At 40.9% G+C, this 18,252-nt stretch overlaps 1 protein-coding gene across 29 annotated transcripts in view; it reads right to left on the minus strand.

Annotated features, from left to right (window-relative positions):
* SORBS1 (sorbin and SH3 domain containing 1) overlaps window positions 1–17,735 on the minus strand; it is a 76,665-nt gene extending 58,930 nt beyond the window's left edge. For 4 of the 29 annotated variants that reach the window (XM_057430274.1, XM_057430272.1, XM_057430271.1 and 1 more), the window contains exons 1-7: window positions 17,611–17,732; window positions 9,600–9,655; window positions 8,696–8,761; window positions 6,622–6,717; window positions 3,507–3,626; window positions 1,923–1,949; window positions 1,634–1,749 (exon numbers count right to left, since the gene is read on the minus strand). In XM_057430274.1, coding sequence (XP_057286257.1) covers window positions 1,634–1,749; window positions 1,923–1,949; window positions 3,507–3,626; window positions 6,622–6,717; window positions 8,696–8,761; window positions 9,600–9,655; window positions 17,611–17,642 — 513 coding nt within the window. In that variant the 5' untranslated portion in view covers window positions 17,643–17,732. Of the gene's footprint in view, window positions 1–1,633; window positions 1,750–1,922; window positions 1,950–3,506; window positions 3,627–6,621; window positions 6,718–8,695; window positions 8,762–9,599; window positions 9,656–17,610 lie in introns of all 29 variants that reach the window. The other 25 variants (XM_057430279.1, XM_057430277.1, XM_057430278.1 and 22 more) reach the window with 16 other exon arrangements.
* Window positions 17,736–18,252: the final 517 nt, after the last annotated feature.

Below are 18,252 nucleotides of genomic sequence, written 5' to 3' on the forward strand. Positions count from 1 at the left end.
TGCCTTCAGAATCAAGATCACCAACAGAGAAATCCTAGTAAATAATAAACAACTTAACTGGTTTTAGTACATTGCAACATACAGATTGCTAACTGCAGAAATGCCTGTCAACTTCAACTCCAACTCCAGCAATTTGTTTCTGAAAGCCGAACCGTTTTGAAGTAAAATAATTCAGCAACAGAGCAAGTTTTATTTTATTTACTGCTTTGTTGCTAGTGGCTGAAAACTATAAACTACTGAAAGGAAGAGAATTAAAACACCCACCTAGTGAACAGTAGCTCCCTGAATTCTTGAAATTTAACCCTCTGGAGACCACAAAATTAGGTTTTATCCTGTTGTCATATCTTTATAGGCAAAGGCTGGCTAAACCACTGCTAAAATGGTCAAAATCAGAAAATGAAGATGCCTTAACAGCCTGCAATATTCAAACCTGACAAATATACCTCCTTTATAATTCATCCACATATGACAACTTACAGCCAGCATGTATTCTTCTTACATGGATACAGACCTAGAACAGCTTCATAAAATTACAGCTGCTGCCCCAAAAGCTACTGTCCTCATGTTGCAACTCTTCCTCCACTTTCCTGATGTGTAAGAGAGAGGAGAATTGGGTTCGTAAGTGCTTCTTCTGAAGGGCTTCTGCTTCTGGAACAGGCTCATTCCTTTTGATTCCGTAAGAACAGTAGTTTCAGTATGCCAACTTCAGAATGCCTAGGTTAGGGGAAGCCTCACTTTCCTGCTACATAGTATTATCAGGAAATAACAATTCACCTAAAACTGCTGTTTTCCATTTTCTTCCACTTCGGCTTATTTTGGACAGCAGTCCTTGAAACTCCTATAGAAATCACTATGTGCAGCAGTGCTCTCTGTGATCATCGACAAGGTCGATAATGGACTATAGGACAGCTGTAAGTATCAGGCAGTAAATGGGTTTCTCCTCTAGGGTGCTGCTCCTTCTCATGCCTTCCTTGCAAGTTCTGCCCCCTTCCACTTTCACTTACCATTTCAGGAACACTGTCACTGTCCTGCAGCATTGCTATAGGTCCCTGATAGAGGACAAGGCTTTAAAGAGACTCTTGTTTCATATGGGAAAGTGGTCTCTAATGAAGGGTTTCCTTACCAGTTTTGAGACTGTGCAGACCAACTGCCCAAAAGAAAAAGGACGAAGTTACTCTTCTCTTAACAGATTGACTTCAACCATTCAGCTTCAGGCACAAATAACCTTTCCCTTGTTGGCTTCTATCAGTTACAGTGTTAAGAATGAAAGGCATTTCCCCAGCATCTTGTTTTTAATTTAACAATGCTTTCAACCTGCAGCAACCTCTAGGAAATATACCAACATAAAATTCAAAACAGTACTAGATGGCTACTTCACCTTTTTTCTTCCAATCAGATAGCGTTGTCCTCCTCCTTCATCCACCAAGGAAATACTGTGGCATGCCTGAACACACAAGCTCCACAGCACTCTGGTCATATCAGTGTTGCCCCATTTTAAAGGGAGGAAAAGTGGAGGCAAGCTGAAACTTACCGAAGTCTGCAGCAAAGTCTGGAGTTTGACCCAGGATCCTTACCATGAATCCAGTGCTTGAACTCAGAAGATCACCCTCAGAGTCACAGAAGAAAGGCTTACCTGTGGCTTGCTGTCTGAGGAAAGGTTCGGACGCACACTCCTATAACCCTTGGCAGCCAGAGAAGATGGTTGGGCATCCCCATTGGCATCAGTGTTAGACGATGACCTCCAATCATCTGAGGGGAAGGAAAATAGATCACAGAGAATTCTCTCCAGCTACAGTACAAATGAAAGGAGGGGACTCTTTTTTTCCTCTTTCCCCCCCCCTTTTTTTTTTTTTTTTCCAGGCAACAAGAAATACTTCCAAGAAAGCAACAGAAGCAAAAACATAAGCAGCCAATGTTTGTACCTGTTTCTGGGTTTTCTGGCTCCAGACCTAAGCATTTCACAGAAAGGAGGGATGGAAGAGGTGGGGGTGGAGAATAGGCATAGAGGAAAAAAAAAAGGGGGGGGGGGGGATAAACCGTTACATTTACAGAAAACATGTACCAATTGAAGTTAAGAGTTGAGCTACTTCATTTCACACATAGAATGCTTTCTGACAGGGCTGCCTAATTACCATAGAGACCAGCCCTAAACATGATGCCCTCCTTGTTTATGACCTTTGTAAACACAAAGCAATTCATTCAGAGCAATGAAGAAACAATTGTTCATTGACATTCTTATTTCAGAGGCAAAAAGGCAGCCCAGCTAGCTACTTTCTAAAGCTGCAGCTCGACATCCAGGCATCACAAATTACTGGAAATGTAGGGATCCCCTATTCAGCCATAATACAGGCTACAAAGACGTAACTAGCCTTATCAAATTCACTATGTGTGATTAACTGAGATAAAAGACTGCTAACAACTAGATCAGGTTTTGCAGCCTAAATGTGTGTGCATGAACGGAGTTACAAAATACAATGTCACTTTATAGCCCAGTTCCTGCAGCTACCTGCACTGGTCTCATCACCTATTTACCCACTCTCCCACTGGGCTCCTCCCTACCCCTCTACCCATTTTGCTGCTTAAGTTATACACAAAAAGCTCTTCCAGCTCCAAAGTACATTTCATAAAGCAATTGGGAGACTAAGCAAAGGAAGTAATAATGAGCTGATTTCCATAGTAATGGGCTCATTGCCATTCAAGCTGCTGGAAATTTATGAAGCCATCAACAAAAAGGAAAGAGGCAATTGTGGAGGGTAGGAGTGAAGAAACAGAATGGCAAGCATGAAAAAAGGGTAGGTCATAGGTGGAGCAGAATAGGAAGAGAAGGCAGAGCAGAAAGCAGCACATTGAAGCTGGAATTAATGAAACTGCCTTTCGTCCAACAATACAATCATAAATGATGTATGCTTTGCTTTCAAGAGTAAGTTTGACCCCCCCTCCTCTTAACTGCATCGTGCCCTTAGGACTTCATCCTCTCTGCCAGACCCAAAACACTGGCCAGATTTGTTATGCTTTGCCTGTCTCCTGTAATTAAGTAATTACACATCTGCTATTGAAAGACGGCACAGCTCTCTGGCGACACTGTCTGTCTGGGACCCTATCCCCATCCCTTGACAACCCAAGTGAATGCTTCAGTGGCAGGAGCACCACCCGCCCTCTTTCTGTTAACCTTGTGTCTGGGATAAAAGGAGGTGACATAGGCCTGCCAGGAGAGAAAAAAAAAAAAAAAAAAAAAAATCAGAGTTTTATCTGAAAGAGGTTTTTGTGCTCCTGACAGCAAAAGGGAGCTGTAAATAAACTTAAGCCAAAGAGTCAGCAGTCATCAAACCGGCACTAAGAAAGAATAGGGTTCAGTCTCCCTCCACTGGCCTGGTTCTTGCATGAGGTTTCCAACCATGCTACTGGAATTTGGGGCTTTAAACTGTAGCTAAAAAAGAGTCACCCCAAGATCCTGGACTGACCTCTCTTGAGGTTAAGATATTCCAGTTAACATTCCATCCACTTACTTTCAGGTTGCTCGACATTCTGAGGACATGGCAAAGTGATATTCTGATTCTCCTGATAGGCTGGAGATGCCCGGAGAGTCACAGCTCCTTTTCCACTGCAGACTCTAGTGGGATCTGTTTCTATAGGAAATGCACATACACAGAGAAGACATATTGAAACAGATGGTACAAAGCTATTAGGATCCATCAGAGCTCTATGGAATAATTTTAGCATGGCTGCCTCTGGGTGAACCAATCTAGTAATGTTTATGCAGATGAAGATTAGCTCTGGATTTAAAGCACGGAGAAATCAAAGCAGTTTCACAGTCATGTAACTGATGAATATAGAAGTAAGTTCGGAGTCAGTGTAACAGAGCTAAGAAAGGAAGAAAATTGGATGAGTGTTTGAACCAAATTTCACAGGCCCATTTGCTTTATTTGGTCAGCTTTGTATGGAGATATTATACCAAGAAGGACATTCTACCATTACACCTCTAGTTCTTCTGTTGGGATGTCCCAGTGGCATAAAGCAATACGATTTGTGTGCTGAAGCATTAAATATGTCTTTTGTGCAGGACTGAAAGAGAAAAAAAAAATGTCTTATGACCACTGTTGGATAAAATCTTGTAACTGTGCTGAGTATGATCTACTTGCCATCTCCCCCCATTTCATGGCAGTGTTTCATCTTCTGACATAGGAACCAAAATCCCCCAAATTCAGCATATACGCACTCAAATCACCCTGTGAGCCGAACGCTAGATCACACTAGCGCCCTTGCTGAGGCCCAATTCAGCACAGCTTCTGTGCAGCTTTACCTTTGTGCATTTCTGTCCATGGATTTGTTTGGTTTGGTTTTTTTTTTTTGGGGGGGGGGGGGGGGGGGGGGGGGTGTTTGTTTGTTTTAAATCTGCTATCATCCTTTAAAGTCATAGCAAATCAGTACTTCAATGTTATCTTCTTCCCCTTACTTAAAATCCTTCCAGAAAGCTGTTTCTGCTAAGATACCTATAGAAAAAAAAAAGCCTCTCACTTATCTAAGCTACTTCCACAGGAAAACACATCGCCTCCCTTTCTCACGCACTATTACTGACCCTGTAGCTGCCATCAGACTTCACTTTGACCTATCTAAACAGAGGTGCTAGTCCTACTATGCAACCACACAGGGAGCCTGAAGAGGTACTGAGCATATACACTGTGTTACACCATGATGATTTTTATGGGGTGAGGATCATACTGTCTCTGCACGCAGACAGCATTGGTCGGTTAAGCCTTCAGACTGAACAGAGCAGGCAAAGGCTGCCACTCATTGCCTAGACAACAACTGATGTCTGTGCAGATCAATATTCCCTGGCTGACTCCAAGAAGATAATGCCCCATTAAAATCACACCAGTACAGTGCCTATAGACCACGATAATGCCTCAACTAAGGTTAAAAAACAGACCACAGCCAAGCTGGCCATAATATAAGGAAACATCAGTAGTGCCAGATGAAGAACAGCAGTAAGGGGAAAGACTCAATCAATGCTGAACTCACATAGAAAGTTCTCTATGCTGATGTCACTGCAGTTCAGGCTTTTACGTGGCTTCCAATGCTTTAGAGATTTCACAAAAAGCAGTTTCAGATCCACACTTATGACTTGAGAAAGGATGGAATAAGTACAGAATCAGAGGATACTTTCCTATAGTTCAGCCTTTAGTTAATTCAGGCAGCACAGAGGCAGCCTGGGTGAGGGGAAAGACTATCCACAAAGACATATTAAATGCTCTTCATCCTTAAATATACCACATTTGCCCTGACACCACACAACTGATCATGCCTTAAGGTTACCCACATGCCTGGTAAAATAGAAGTTGACTTCTCTGACTGATTTTTGCATGATCCAGATCGGGTCAGGATTCCTTTTGCCCAAGAATCCAGTTCTATCATTCCCATACACACAGCACAACGCATCCAAGGACTCTAATGGATACACTCACACCAGAGGACAAAGGTTTAAGCTCTGGCAGTCCAATCTTGAGATCACTAATTCTGAGGCATGGACACACTGTTAGGGGTCACTAGGCCTGATTTAGACAATCACAAAGAGCACAGGGTTCTCTCATGCTCCTACACCTAGATTCCCTTCACAGGCACTGGAGAAATGGAAACACGTAAAGAGTTCAACATGCCATAAATGTCTACATCATATTGGAGGAGGATCAAATTTGGGAATCAAAGTACTTTATTTTCACACAACATACTAAAGCTGTATACTGAATCAAAAGAATAAGAAGGAGGAAAAAAAAGTGTTCTGAACTCAGAAAAATGAAAATGTTCTGAAAAACTTTGAAAATAAAATATTGTCAGACTATTTCAAGTTGGGAGAGGAAGACAAATACTTAAGACATTGAATTCCTTCACAATTTAGGCGAGATGATGGACAACAAAAATCTGAATCTCTCACTACATAAATCCAGCAGATGGTAATAAACATGACATTAGCACTATACTAGTCCAACAGAGCACATGTGTGACAGATCAGGAGAGACAAGCAGTATCAGCTAGACTACTCTGACTCTGCAAATCCAGCAAAGTACAAAAATATTCTTCTACTTTTAGTGGGAAAATGTGCTTGAGGAGGGGGTGACATACAGCCTAACATCCTTATTCATCTGTATAAAGATTCTGTAAAGTCAGTGTACATACAGAAAACCAAAACCATCCAACCAATGTTGAACTATGCCTGAACCTGTAAAATACCATCTCTGACATCTATTCACTTTCATAAAGACTAAAGATATGCAGGAAACATTCTCTGGTTCATCAGGAGTTTGGTTCAAAATGAGGCTGTAATAACAATATTATTCATAATCAAGCATTAGTTGAAAAGCTTACAACGATCCCAGATTCAAGCAGACACAATTATGTCTGCAGAAGAGCAGCATAATTGAGAACAATGTACTGTGCCATTAAGAGCTAACTTTATTACCTACTGATGAAATCTACAGCTCTGGAAACAGTGAGAAGAGCATGAAGCTGAAAACCAGCCAAAGCACATGGGTGAAGCAGAAAGATGTACGGAGGAGGAGGAGAGAGAAAATGAGGAGGGAATGATGGCAAACTAATGCATGGCAAGGGGAGGAAGGAAGAAGATACCTGTAGGCAGCACTAGGTGAGGAGAACTTTTCACTTTCTTCACAGGGATTATTTTAACGGCAGAAATAGAGCGTGTACATAAAGGGACATCAACAGCTGCAAACACAAAAGTGTAAATGGCACATCCAAAAAGGGAAGAGCAGAGTTTGGGAAGCATGCCACAAAATTTTCTAATGTACTTGGAGACACAATAGCAGGAAATTTCAAATACAAAAGCAGTCCAGAGAGCAGTGATGCAACTGTTAAAAATATCCCTTCGTTCGCCCTAATTCAGGACATGTCTGTTTTATGCTGCATACAGAACTGCTTACTGAATTGACTAACTGCTGACTGCCACTATGCTGCAGGCAAAAAGAATCTGGAAGCATTAGTTCTTTAGAAGGCATCAAAAAATTTTAGTATAATCAGATAGAGAGATACACTACATGCAAAAATAAAAATGTTAACATTAGTATGACTCAGTTAAAACAAAAGTGAAAAAACAAGGATTGAAAGGTTGAGAGAGGAACATTAGACACATTACATGAATTCTGTATTTTACGGCACATATTTTATAAGTTCAGCAACAGAAGGAAGTGAAACGTGAAATAATCTTAAAAATTGTTCAATGCCAAAGGGTAGCATCGAAATACTTATTTGAGAAAAAAGTCCATCCCTTTAAACAGTAAGTTGAAGAAATTTCTACTGGCATCCATCAGCTAGCACAGTAATTATACTAGATGTAGTAACATACGGGAAAACCATACATAGCACTGTGCAAAATTCTAGCAATTGTTACAAAACTGCCCAAACCAGGCAGTGATTGCTCTCTCTGACTCGGTACTGCAGCTAGTGGGTGGGGGTGGTTTTTAAAAAAAATGAGGCAAAACTACTCAGAGGTGAAGCTCAACAGGATCTGCCAAGATAAACATCTTGTAAATCATGGCTCCCCCAGAATAACTCGAGTTTCGTTCTCGATTTCTTCAGAGCCAGGATTTTCTCCTTTAAAACCTATTAGCTTTCTGCATGTATTAAATGAAAAATGCTAGGTGCTTCCTCACATTCCATGCCATCCCTCACAGGTCTGCAAAATCAGGAGTAAGAGGAACTACATTTCTAATACTTTACACACCGATTCTGAGCACTGGGCCAGCCCAAGAGGCATCCACATCAGGGTGGTGTGGACACCCCCTCTTGTGGCAGATCCTTCTGGTCCCTGGCAAAACTGAAAAGCGCAGACCACCAACCTAGAAGAGAGCTCTCAAGGCTCTCACGGATGTGGGAAGAGCTTGGTAGAATGTTTTCAAACCTCAAAATCGTAATTTTTTTAATTGATGGGATTGTTTTAAATTATTTTTTTTACAGATGAGCAACACAGATCAAACTCTGTTTTCCATGCTTCTTCCTGAGTACTGGAGGCCTTGCAAATACAATAGATCCCAAATCCAAACAGCCTGTGGTTTAGGAAACAATCCTAATTGTGTTTTACCCTGTAAGTGACTGAATTCATCCATCTACAATGCAGTTAAAATACTAACCACTATAAAAAGGGACCAAAAGAGAAGGAAATTAAACCAGCAGAGAACCAACCTATACAACCATATACTCTCAGCCTGTCAAAACACACAGCATCACTATATAAAACTGAATGCTATAAAGCACACTGCAAACCTGCTGAAGTTAATATGGTTTGTTTAGATTTTTTTTATTATTACTTGAATGGTTAGCTCCTGCCCTTTAATCCTGGGATCAAAATTTTATCTCCTACTGAAATTAACAGGATTCACACATAGGCATCCACAAGCCCATGCTGTCTAAACACACTGATTCACAGGTGCTCACAAGTAACACAAACAGTGAACAAAATATATGAAGAGGCAAAGCCATCCACACCTTCAAGAGACAAAGAACACTTGTTCAGCTAAGAAATGCTGCTGCTCCTGGCACAGTGCAGCACAAGGCTTTTCTTGTACCAGTAGCCAAGCAAACTAAGTTTGGAAACCGCTGCTGCAGTGACTGTCTAGGGAAATTAACCACATCACGCAGCTGACATGCAGGGGGAGCTGCAGAGATGTCTCTGAAACTCTTAACCCACCTTTTTCTCGTCCATTGCTGCTCAGCCCATTAACAACAGTTTTTGCAACATCAGTTTCTTCGTGTTCTGCAAGACAAATGAAGAAGCAGATTACTTCTGGGTTAAAACCTGTGCAACTGAATTTAACCTCTGACTATGAGGGGATGCCATGCATCAGCACTATTTGATTCATGAAGTATTCCTACTATCTCAGGAGATGTTGCTAAAATCAGGTGAGAATATTATTCCACAGGTCCTACATATCTCACTTCATTATGGTGTCTGTTTTTCACTCTAATTTACCCTGCTACCAAGACAAGCCCAGAAGTTTTCTTCTTCCTAACCAGCCTCCTTTTTTTTTTTTCTTGAACAGCTGATTTTTCCTATCCAGGTGTCAAACTTTGCATTCACCCCTACTAAAACACATCAAATTCAGGGTTTGGTTTTTTTTTTTTTTCAGGTAATTTTGAACTCTTGTATTATGAAGTTAAAAAAGCCGATGACCTCAAGATGTTTTTAATCATTTTTTGAGCATTATGGGCCAAATTGAAACAACAAACATGAAGCCAAGACACTTTTTAGTACAAAGCCATTCCACTGTCATCATTGTAAGTCAGATTCCCTGAGCTTTCTTGATATGCTTTGACACTTTTCTGGGAGGCAGAAGAGGAGGCAAAAAAAAAACCAACAAAACAAACCAACACAACAACAACAACCAAACAAACAAAAGCCATAAAAAACCCACCAAAAACAACAAACAAAAAAAGCCCCCTCTAAGCCCTCCCCCCCCCCCAAAAAAAACGAACAAACAAACAAAGAAAAAGAGCAATTGCACAACAGCACCAGATAGGCAGGAATATTTCTAGTAATAAAAAGGAAGGAGGGAAAAGTGAAGGAGGGCAAGTGAAAAACAACAGAGACTTACCAGAGCTCATTGTGGTAGAGGGTCTTGCCTTTTTCACTTCTTGATTTTGTTTATGTCTGTTTAAAGTGAAAGGCAGAATGGTTATGTTATGTTTCACATCCGCCCAGACAGTACTGGACATGACACTGAACATTCATCAGGAAAGTCCAGGCAATAGTCACAGTTTTTTTCAAAAAACTTAGTGTCAAAACCAAAATATATTTATGTCAACCACCAGTTACATTTTTTTCCTGAAAATTATCAGAAACTAAAGATTATTTTCAGCCAATATAGGTACTAATTTCAGACTTTAAGACTAATCCTCAACTTTAAATCATAAAGTACTGATTAAAGTCCAACATATATATGCAAATCCAGCAATTCTAATATATAAAATATGAATCACCTTTAAGAAAAAAAAAAAATCTCAGTGAAACTAAAAGCTTTAAGTTAAACCCCTCGACTTAGACTATTGCCAGATTTCAAGGCAATCTGTTGCTCAAAGTCAGTGTCTCCTTTGAAAGACGTTACAATACAGAAGAGATATACTTGTCAAAATGCTTAACTTCTGCACCAACCATTTCCAGTCCTGCAGCGCTGCTTGTATTTTCAAGAGTGAAACTTCAAAATTTGAAGCTTTAATCCTCCTGGGACCAAAGGTAGTAAAACTACTAACTCAAGAGAAAAACTTCCAGATGAGGTCAAAGAATTAAAAAAAAAGTCAATTATCATGGTCCCGACAGTCTACACAGGACACCAATGGGTCCTATTCATACTCAGTACCCACTCCTGTAAGGACTTGATATCTGCAGCAAAAGAACATGTTTAAATGTCACATCAGAGATGTTGGTCTGAACATTCAAAAAGCAGCATTTCTAGAAATAGAAAACAAGGCATACTTGCCAGGATCTCTCAACTCTCTAAAGGACCTAGGTTGAATTCAATGCCCTTAAATTTTATGTTTCAGTCTCACTCCCCTCAAAAGTTGGTGCTAAAGATAGTGAGATCAAGCGTCACTACAGTCAGTTAATGGCTTCCATAACATGAATAGAAATAGGTATCTGAAGCTGCAAAATCATGTATAAACAAAGACCCTAATCTGTGAATTATACGGAAAAATTGCTCATGTTAACAAGAAACTAAACAAGAGAGTTTGAGATACTTGTTTTCATGTTACATGAACTGAAGCCAGCAGTGGGACATTGTAGGAGGTGGAAATTGCCCTCAGGGATCTGAATTTGCTCTCTTGCTTCAAAAGTATCCCCATTCTTAACTAGCATTTGTTTCATACCAGCCAGAACATAATGAGTATATTCAACAGATACCCAAAAGGAAAGAAAAGAAAATTCAACAGGCAAATATAGTAACAGATCAGTCTGTAAAACCAGCATGGCACCAAGCAACAGCTGCCAACACTTAATTATTTATATTTTCTTTGTTAAAATAACCACATGAGATATACATTATGTGCTGGTGAACATTCAGCAGCATGCAACATAAGTCCAAGCTGATCCCAGTAAAATACAGCGTGAAGTGGAGGGCACAGTCTAAAACCAGTCAACAACAAAAGTTGAGCCCAGCTTAATGATGTAGGGGGGATGGTGGGATGGTGAAATCTAGTCTAACACCTTTTCAGGAGAGGAAAGAAGAAATACTAGTTCACATGCCCAGGCAATGGCAGGGTCCACTGCTGCTGCAATCCCAGAGCAACACTGGTCCCCTTCCACAATGGCAGTATCCAAGCAATTAAACCTGTGAGACCAAGTTTTTAAACGGCCTGTTTAGAAACAGACCGTTTAAAAAACTCTATTTAGAAACGGTGACATCACAACTGCCATCAACCTAATTTTCAGTGATGTTTTTTTGATTCAAGAGTCTTGACACTGCTTACAGTGATGGCCTTCATTGCATTAAGGAAAGCATTAAGCAAAGAATTCACACCAAAAAGAAGCACAATTATTTGGCCTTAAAAGAACAAATTACTTTCCAGAAGAAGTGATTCAAGGTTAAAAATAAAGTGATAATTAAAGAAGTTTGCTAAAATTAAACTTAGGAGGTGTACAAACTCATTAGAACTAGATCTAGAAAAACACTTTTCCACATATCACCACACTGAACAACTATGGAATTCAATTTAAAATAGCAAGCTTTCAGTGTTCACTTAACTGTGAAACTAATCAACATTATTCAAGCACTCAAACACATACTTAATGCAGGTTCCCATACACAGAATGGATTCAGCAATGCTCAGGGTAAGCATAATCAATCCTCAGCACCTATAGCTCCAGAAACTCCATTTAAAAGTTGATTTTGATCAGCTGAGGATCTGCATACAGATCTGCTGCTGTTAGGTTGAGGAAATCATGGTGCACGTTTGAAGAAAAGAACATGCTTCAGTGCCTTTGTTTGCATCAGGGCTACAGAGTTACTTTACCTGCCTCCCACATGCTTAACCCAAAGCACATACTGAAGTCCTATTAGGCCTATCTTAGCCAAAAGGCTGCTGTTGGGACTAGATACGTGGTCCAGCCAGAGAGCATGTCTGGCTCCATGGCCCCAGTATAGCAAAGTGTTGCCTTCTAACACCTGAGAATTTACATGCTGTTAATCAGTGCACCCCGAGTCTTTGGATGGTACATCCTTAGACCAGCAGTTCCTGTCAGGTTGACCAGAAAAGCTGTCTGTGGGCTGCGGAAGCAAGTGGACCTGGATCCCAGCTCCCAAGAACTTCCTGTAGATACGGCCAAGCAGTTCCTGTAGATACACATGAAATACACATAGCAGTGCTTCAGAAGGAAGCCTACCCAAGGGAAGCAAAAATGAGATCTGTCAGTATTAAAAACAGAGAAACCAGTACTGCCAGATCAGGCAAAACAAAAACAACAACAACAACAACTAAAAGAACCCCAACAAACCTCCAGAACCCCCAAGTGTGTCCTTCCAGCTCCCTGCTATGTGTCTCCTTGCCAGACTGGAATTAGTGCCTTTCCTGAAATGTAACAGGCATAGCAACAAAGGTTTCAAAGCTGCAGACATTCAAAACACAATGAAAGGTAATTAATTCCTCAGGGCATAAGCAAGCAGCTGTAACACTGAACATGCCAATGTCCAAATGTAACATCCACCAACTACTTGCCAGCTCAGTCATGCCTCTAGACGAATGCTTAACGCTTCCTTTCTCCCTTCCGCCACCACCCCCCGCCCGCCCCCCCCCCCCCCCCCCTTTCTTCCAAGGCTGTAGCTCCTTCCCTACTTGGTGTGGAAAAGAGAACAGGGCATTTAGAAGCCTATTTAGGAGGAATGCAGATAAGTGGCAACTACTTCTGCACAGCATGTCTCTGGATTATCTCACATGTGCTAAACATTTGAGTACTCCCCCTACAATGGCAGGGGGTAACAAACAGCTCATTAATAGTTCCAAGCAAGGACACATGCTCTTAAGTCAGTGGTATCTCAACTAAGAGTTGCAAGTGGTGGTTATTTTTGGTGATCTAATGTGTGTGGGGGGAAAAGTAATTTCCTTTTGTTTCTTCTTTTGTTATTATTGACAGCTATGATGACTCACATCGGATTTTAAAACAACTGCTTAACATGAGACAAGCATTCAAAACTTACCGGGCAGTTCCCCTATACTACTGACACGTGGACTCCTGCTTTATTTTCTCAGTTTCAAGTTCTTAACATTTTCAAAGTTTTCTCTCTATATTCAAGAACTTTAAGTGCTTTGTGGTTGCACTTAAATGAAAAATCAAAGTCATTTATATTAGTATAATCTAGGATTTGAAGCTTTTAGAAAAATGGTAATCTTTTAGATTTAAGGTATGATCTGCAATCACAGAACTTGCTTTTCACCTGGTCAGGTCTCACACATCACTGACAGCACTTATTCATTAAGCCCAGGACTCAGACCTCTTCCCACAGTGTCCCTGACCAAGATGCTCTGCTCAACCAGCCACGCCATCAATGTGGAGTTACACATCTGGAAAGTGGGCAAAGGGCTGCACTGCAGCTAGCACCTCTTACCAGGAGGTTCCTCCGCTTACAAGAACTTGCTGGAAAGCACATCTCCTCTATACCTCTCATTTTGTATCACATAAAATGTGACAAGTAAAAAAAAAAAAGCTAGCATACAGGAGGCAGCTTCAGGTTAACCAAGGCAATCAGCTCTCTCTCCAAGAATCATTATTCTCTTATCCTAAAATACTGAGAGAAATATGTTGCCTGTCATTTTTATTTTAAGGGTTAAAGAACATTCTGTTATCCTTCAGAAGACATTATGCTTCTAAGAATAAATGTCATGAAAAGACTATGAATAAGCAAGCAGTGCACATAGAAGAATCACAGCAATTCTGTACAAGACCACAGCCTCCCCATGCTCTTCAGTGAGTGGGAGCAGTGAAAGCTTGCTAAACAAAGTAAATGGCAGCATACAACAGAAGCATGCATAAGGTATACTTATAAATAATTGAACTTAGAGCTGTTAGAATAAACAACAGCACATTTCCTATGCAGTATCACTGTGCCTTTTTAATATGGTACACGTTTGTTTCCTTCCTAATGGACAGAATTATCTGCGTCACATGCAGCAGTTCTGCAATTTAAGAGGAATATGCCACTCTTAAAAATCAAACAGGAAATGTAAACTAGGAGATGTGGCTTTAAGAACTCAGAAATGCTTTTGAACTAAGTCATCTTAGAGTCATCAATTTCAAAGTAAATAAAGCTTAGCTGCAACCTGAGTTAACTCAGTTCAAGGTCACCACTTTTGGAGCAGGGAACAGAAAAGGATCTCCTAGGTCATCAGGCCTACTCCCATGCTTTTGCAGGCAACTGTGTCATACAATCTTATGCAAGAACATTTCCCATTCCAGTTTAGAACTGGTAAGGCTTCCTGCTTCCAGTGCTCTTCCTGGGAGTCTGCTCCAGAACTTCTTCCTCTTATGGTTTGAATGCTGTTTCTCATTTGCAACCTAATGCATGAACAGCTACAGTTAAATTGATCTGTACCGACACAATTTTTCTCTTTAAGCAGCTCTTCTTCCCTGCACTCATCCCATACACTCATTTTTAGAAGGTGATTGAAATGGGTCTTCATTTTGCAACCCTATGAACAAGCATTTCCAAAGCAACTGGTCTGCACATTCCCACCCATTTCATTAAAATTTGGCAAATAGCAGAAAAACCTTGACAGCCCGAAGTCTAAATTCTGCTTAACGCCACAAGACTACAGCTGATTTGCCCAACAGCTGAAAAGCAAAGTTTAAAAGATAAATTGGCTTTTTTGGTCCATTCTAATTCTGGCCTCTATATTAAAACCAGTTATTTGGTCAGTGTTAGTTCAGATAGTGATTTGATGTCTACAGGGACCTCCCTGCAAAGAAATAGGCTGGAATACTTCATATCAGCCACTGGTTATAACTTATACACGCAGGGCTGGGGCAGGGGGGAGGGGGTGTGAAAGGTGGCTCCTTCTGGAGCCATCAACCTTCTGCTCTACTACAGACACGGGGTTTGGAAAACAGCCGTCCAGAGGGTTGTTTGGCACAGAACAGACAGAAGGGTAACTTGACATGCAGTGCATCACCAGTTCCGTCCAGATAACTGTTATGAGCAGCCTTAAAGTCAAAAACCTTTCTTCTCATGACACTAGATTTTTTTAAATACACTAACTGAGCTCTGACTTCCTCCAGAGTCTGCCATGACTACTCTCTCTTTTTTGTATTCCATGGCTGAGATCATGGTAACAGTAGCTGTGGCCCACATAGCATTCATGTCTGCTAAAGAAACACATGCCTTTGTGCCACACCCATATGCCCAAGCAGCTCACATGAACACTTTAAAACTTCAGACAGGAAAATAAAGATTTCTATGGTATTTTAAATAAAATCCCATATTCATCTGTGCAGGAGACATAAGGCACAGCATCTGAGAGCAGCAGAAGCTGAGATTACAAGAAGCCTGATGTACATCCTATACAAGGGAGCACACTGGGCACAGCTCTCAGGCCACCAATTCAAGGGAAAGCTGTAAAGAAATTAACAGCATAATGCAGCCTGGAGCATCCAGGACACTTAACTGAGACTCGTACAGGAATCTGGGCAGGGAGCACATAATTAGGATTTATTTACAGTTAAGGGGTAAATAATTCAATTACATCAGATTTACCTTTTTACCTTTAGACAATCTGCAATGACCACACCTAGCCAAGAGGAAGGTGGTTTTATACTTCAGCTGGATGAAACAAAAGATTCATAGGGTTCAAGCTGTTGTGAGACTACTTGTAAGAGCCATGCAGCTGGGGTGCTGCCATTTGTACCACACTTTGCTCTCTGTACACCTCTGATATGGGGCCACTTGCATCTCTGCAGAACAATTGCTGTAAATAAACAGACCCAAATTCCAGAAGCCCTAATTATGTATAACAATGAATCCATTCAGCTGACTGCAAGATTGTGGGACACAAACACTACATTGCATTTACTACAGTGAATGGCATTCTATAAATACAATCAATTAGATCATCTAAACAACATCCAGAATCTTCTCTTGCATGATTTTGTATAACAAAGACTACAAAGACTGTCTTCACCTCCATCCCACACTCTCAGATGGTGAAGTAGTAAATAAGAGGAAGTTGCATTAAGTAGAAATACTAATTAGAGATTCAATACTGTCACAAAGTTCAAATCCAGATTACAAACGTCTCACAAAAATGAGGGTAGAGAGCAGATTCTGATACACCCCTGACACATAAACCAGAAACTTTAATGCTACAGGTCACCTTATGCCATCCCAGACATATCCTGAGATTCCTAGTAGCGTAAGGCAAAGGAATTGCACAGGCATTGTGACAACAAACATTAATATTTTATTATTAACCTCTGCTAGCACTAGCAGTTTTGAAGCTCTGCACAAGCACTCAGTAAGCAACAGCTAACACTTTTCAAGGTATAAATGACATTCCTATTTCATACAGAGATGGGAGATTTGGGTCTCTGTTCTATGCAACATCTGAAATCAGCTAAGCTAGCACATCATAACAAGGTGCATATATCAGTCTTACAGATTGCTTTTTATATTTTCAGAATAAGCAAAGCCAGTTTCAGAGTTGGTCTCATTTACACACAACTGCAGTGACCTTCAAGGAACCACATAAAGCTAAGTCTAGCCAATGCATATGGGGATCCAGGCATAAAGTACTTCCAACACACTTTTGACAAGCCTAAGGATGCAAGTTGAAATTAGATGGTCATTTTCCTTAGCCTTTGCTGACCTGGAAGCATTGCTACACTACAAAAATTACCAGGAAACTGATTAATCTACCTGAAATCAGGCACAAAAAGGTTCCAGCAAAACTCAGAAAGCTGGTTACTGTTACACATCCAAGGCCAGACAGCAAACCCATGACTGCCAGAGAGCTCAGGCTGGAGTGCTGGCTTGATAGCCTTGTTGGACTGTGCTGCCCCTAAGGTCACCTACACACTGTAACAAGAAAACAGTGACTGCTCCTCTACTCAGTACTGAAAAAGCTCTGAGAAAACCAAACTGCTGGAATAACCAACAATCTGACATTCAAATCATCTCTATAAATAGCAGAAAATTACATCCTCATCTTCACTTCCCTCTGACTCCTCCAGCCTCAGGTGACCAAACTTGCATATTATTGAGAACTCCACATCCATTCTCATCACTTTCATTTTAGCAACTTCCTCAGAATCAGCATTCAGGAATTGCTTTCAATCCCTCCTTCCCATAAAAATAGTCAGGAGAAATATCCAGTCACTAGGGAAAGGAGTGCCAGCCCATTTCCCTTAATGAGAACACAAACCCACGTAATGACTACCTTGGTATCTCCTATCTTTTCAAGCAGCATATCCAAATGAAAGAAGCAACCTGAACATCAGTGTACCCAATTATCAGTGTCATAGCATACACCAGTGCCATGTAAAGCCCTGGAAGTTCAGCTCACAGCAGCTCTAGGAGGGCTACCTATGACTAACTGTGACTAAAAAAAGCATACCGATGTCCTTACCTTGGTTCAGGCTTTTCAGTTAATGGTGCCATTTTCTTGGACCCTTGATTTCACTTCGTAAGAGGCACAAAAGAGTTAAAGAAACCAGTTATTTGGATGCTGAGGTGTAACAAGAAATTTGTGGAGGCATCTCTCTGGCACCCTTAAATACTTTGCTCCTCCCACTGCTGTGCTTTAATTAGCCAGCTGGCTCTTAGTCACCCCATCCTGTCACTAGGCTTGCTCACTGTCAGCCACCCCCACCCAGCCTGCCTGTCACTACCCTACCACTGTCATCATGAAAGACACTGACTCTTCTTGCAGCTCTGGAGGTAGGGAATGAAAAGAGAGTAAATTTGGAGTTGACACTCTATGGTAGCACAGGCATGCAATGCCCTTCAGAAGGGAAAGGACAGGCAGACCTTGAAGATACAATAAAATACAGGGAAAACACTTGAAAAAGCACTTTGTTTTGTTTTCAGACCAGGCAGCATCTGCTCAGAAGGAGTATTTTCATTAGCACTAGACATGGCAGATCCTATTTCAATGGGTAGGAGCTGAAGGGGCAGCTAAAGTTTCTGCACTTGGCAGCTGAGATTTGTAGCAGAAATATTTGACATGACACAAAGAGAAACTAACTGCTTGAATTGCTATTACATATTA

The sequence above is a fragment of the Pezoporus wallicus genome, unplaced genomic scaffold (genome assembly GCF_028554395.1).
Source record: "Pezoporus wallicus isolate ANWC-B61680 ecotype Strahan unplaced genomic scaffold, APGP_CSIRO_Pwel_v1 contig_5261, whole genome shotgun sequence".
Taxonomy (NCBI): Eukaryota; Metazoa; Chordata; class Aves; order Psittaciformes; family Psittacidae; genus Pezoporus; species Pezoporus wallicus.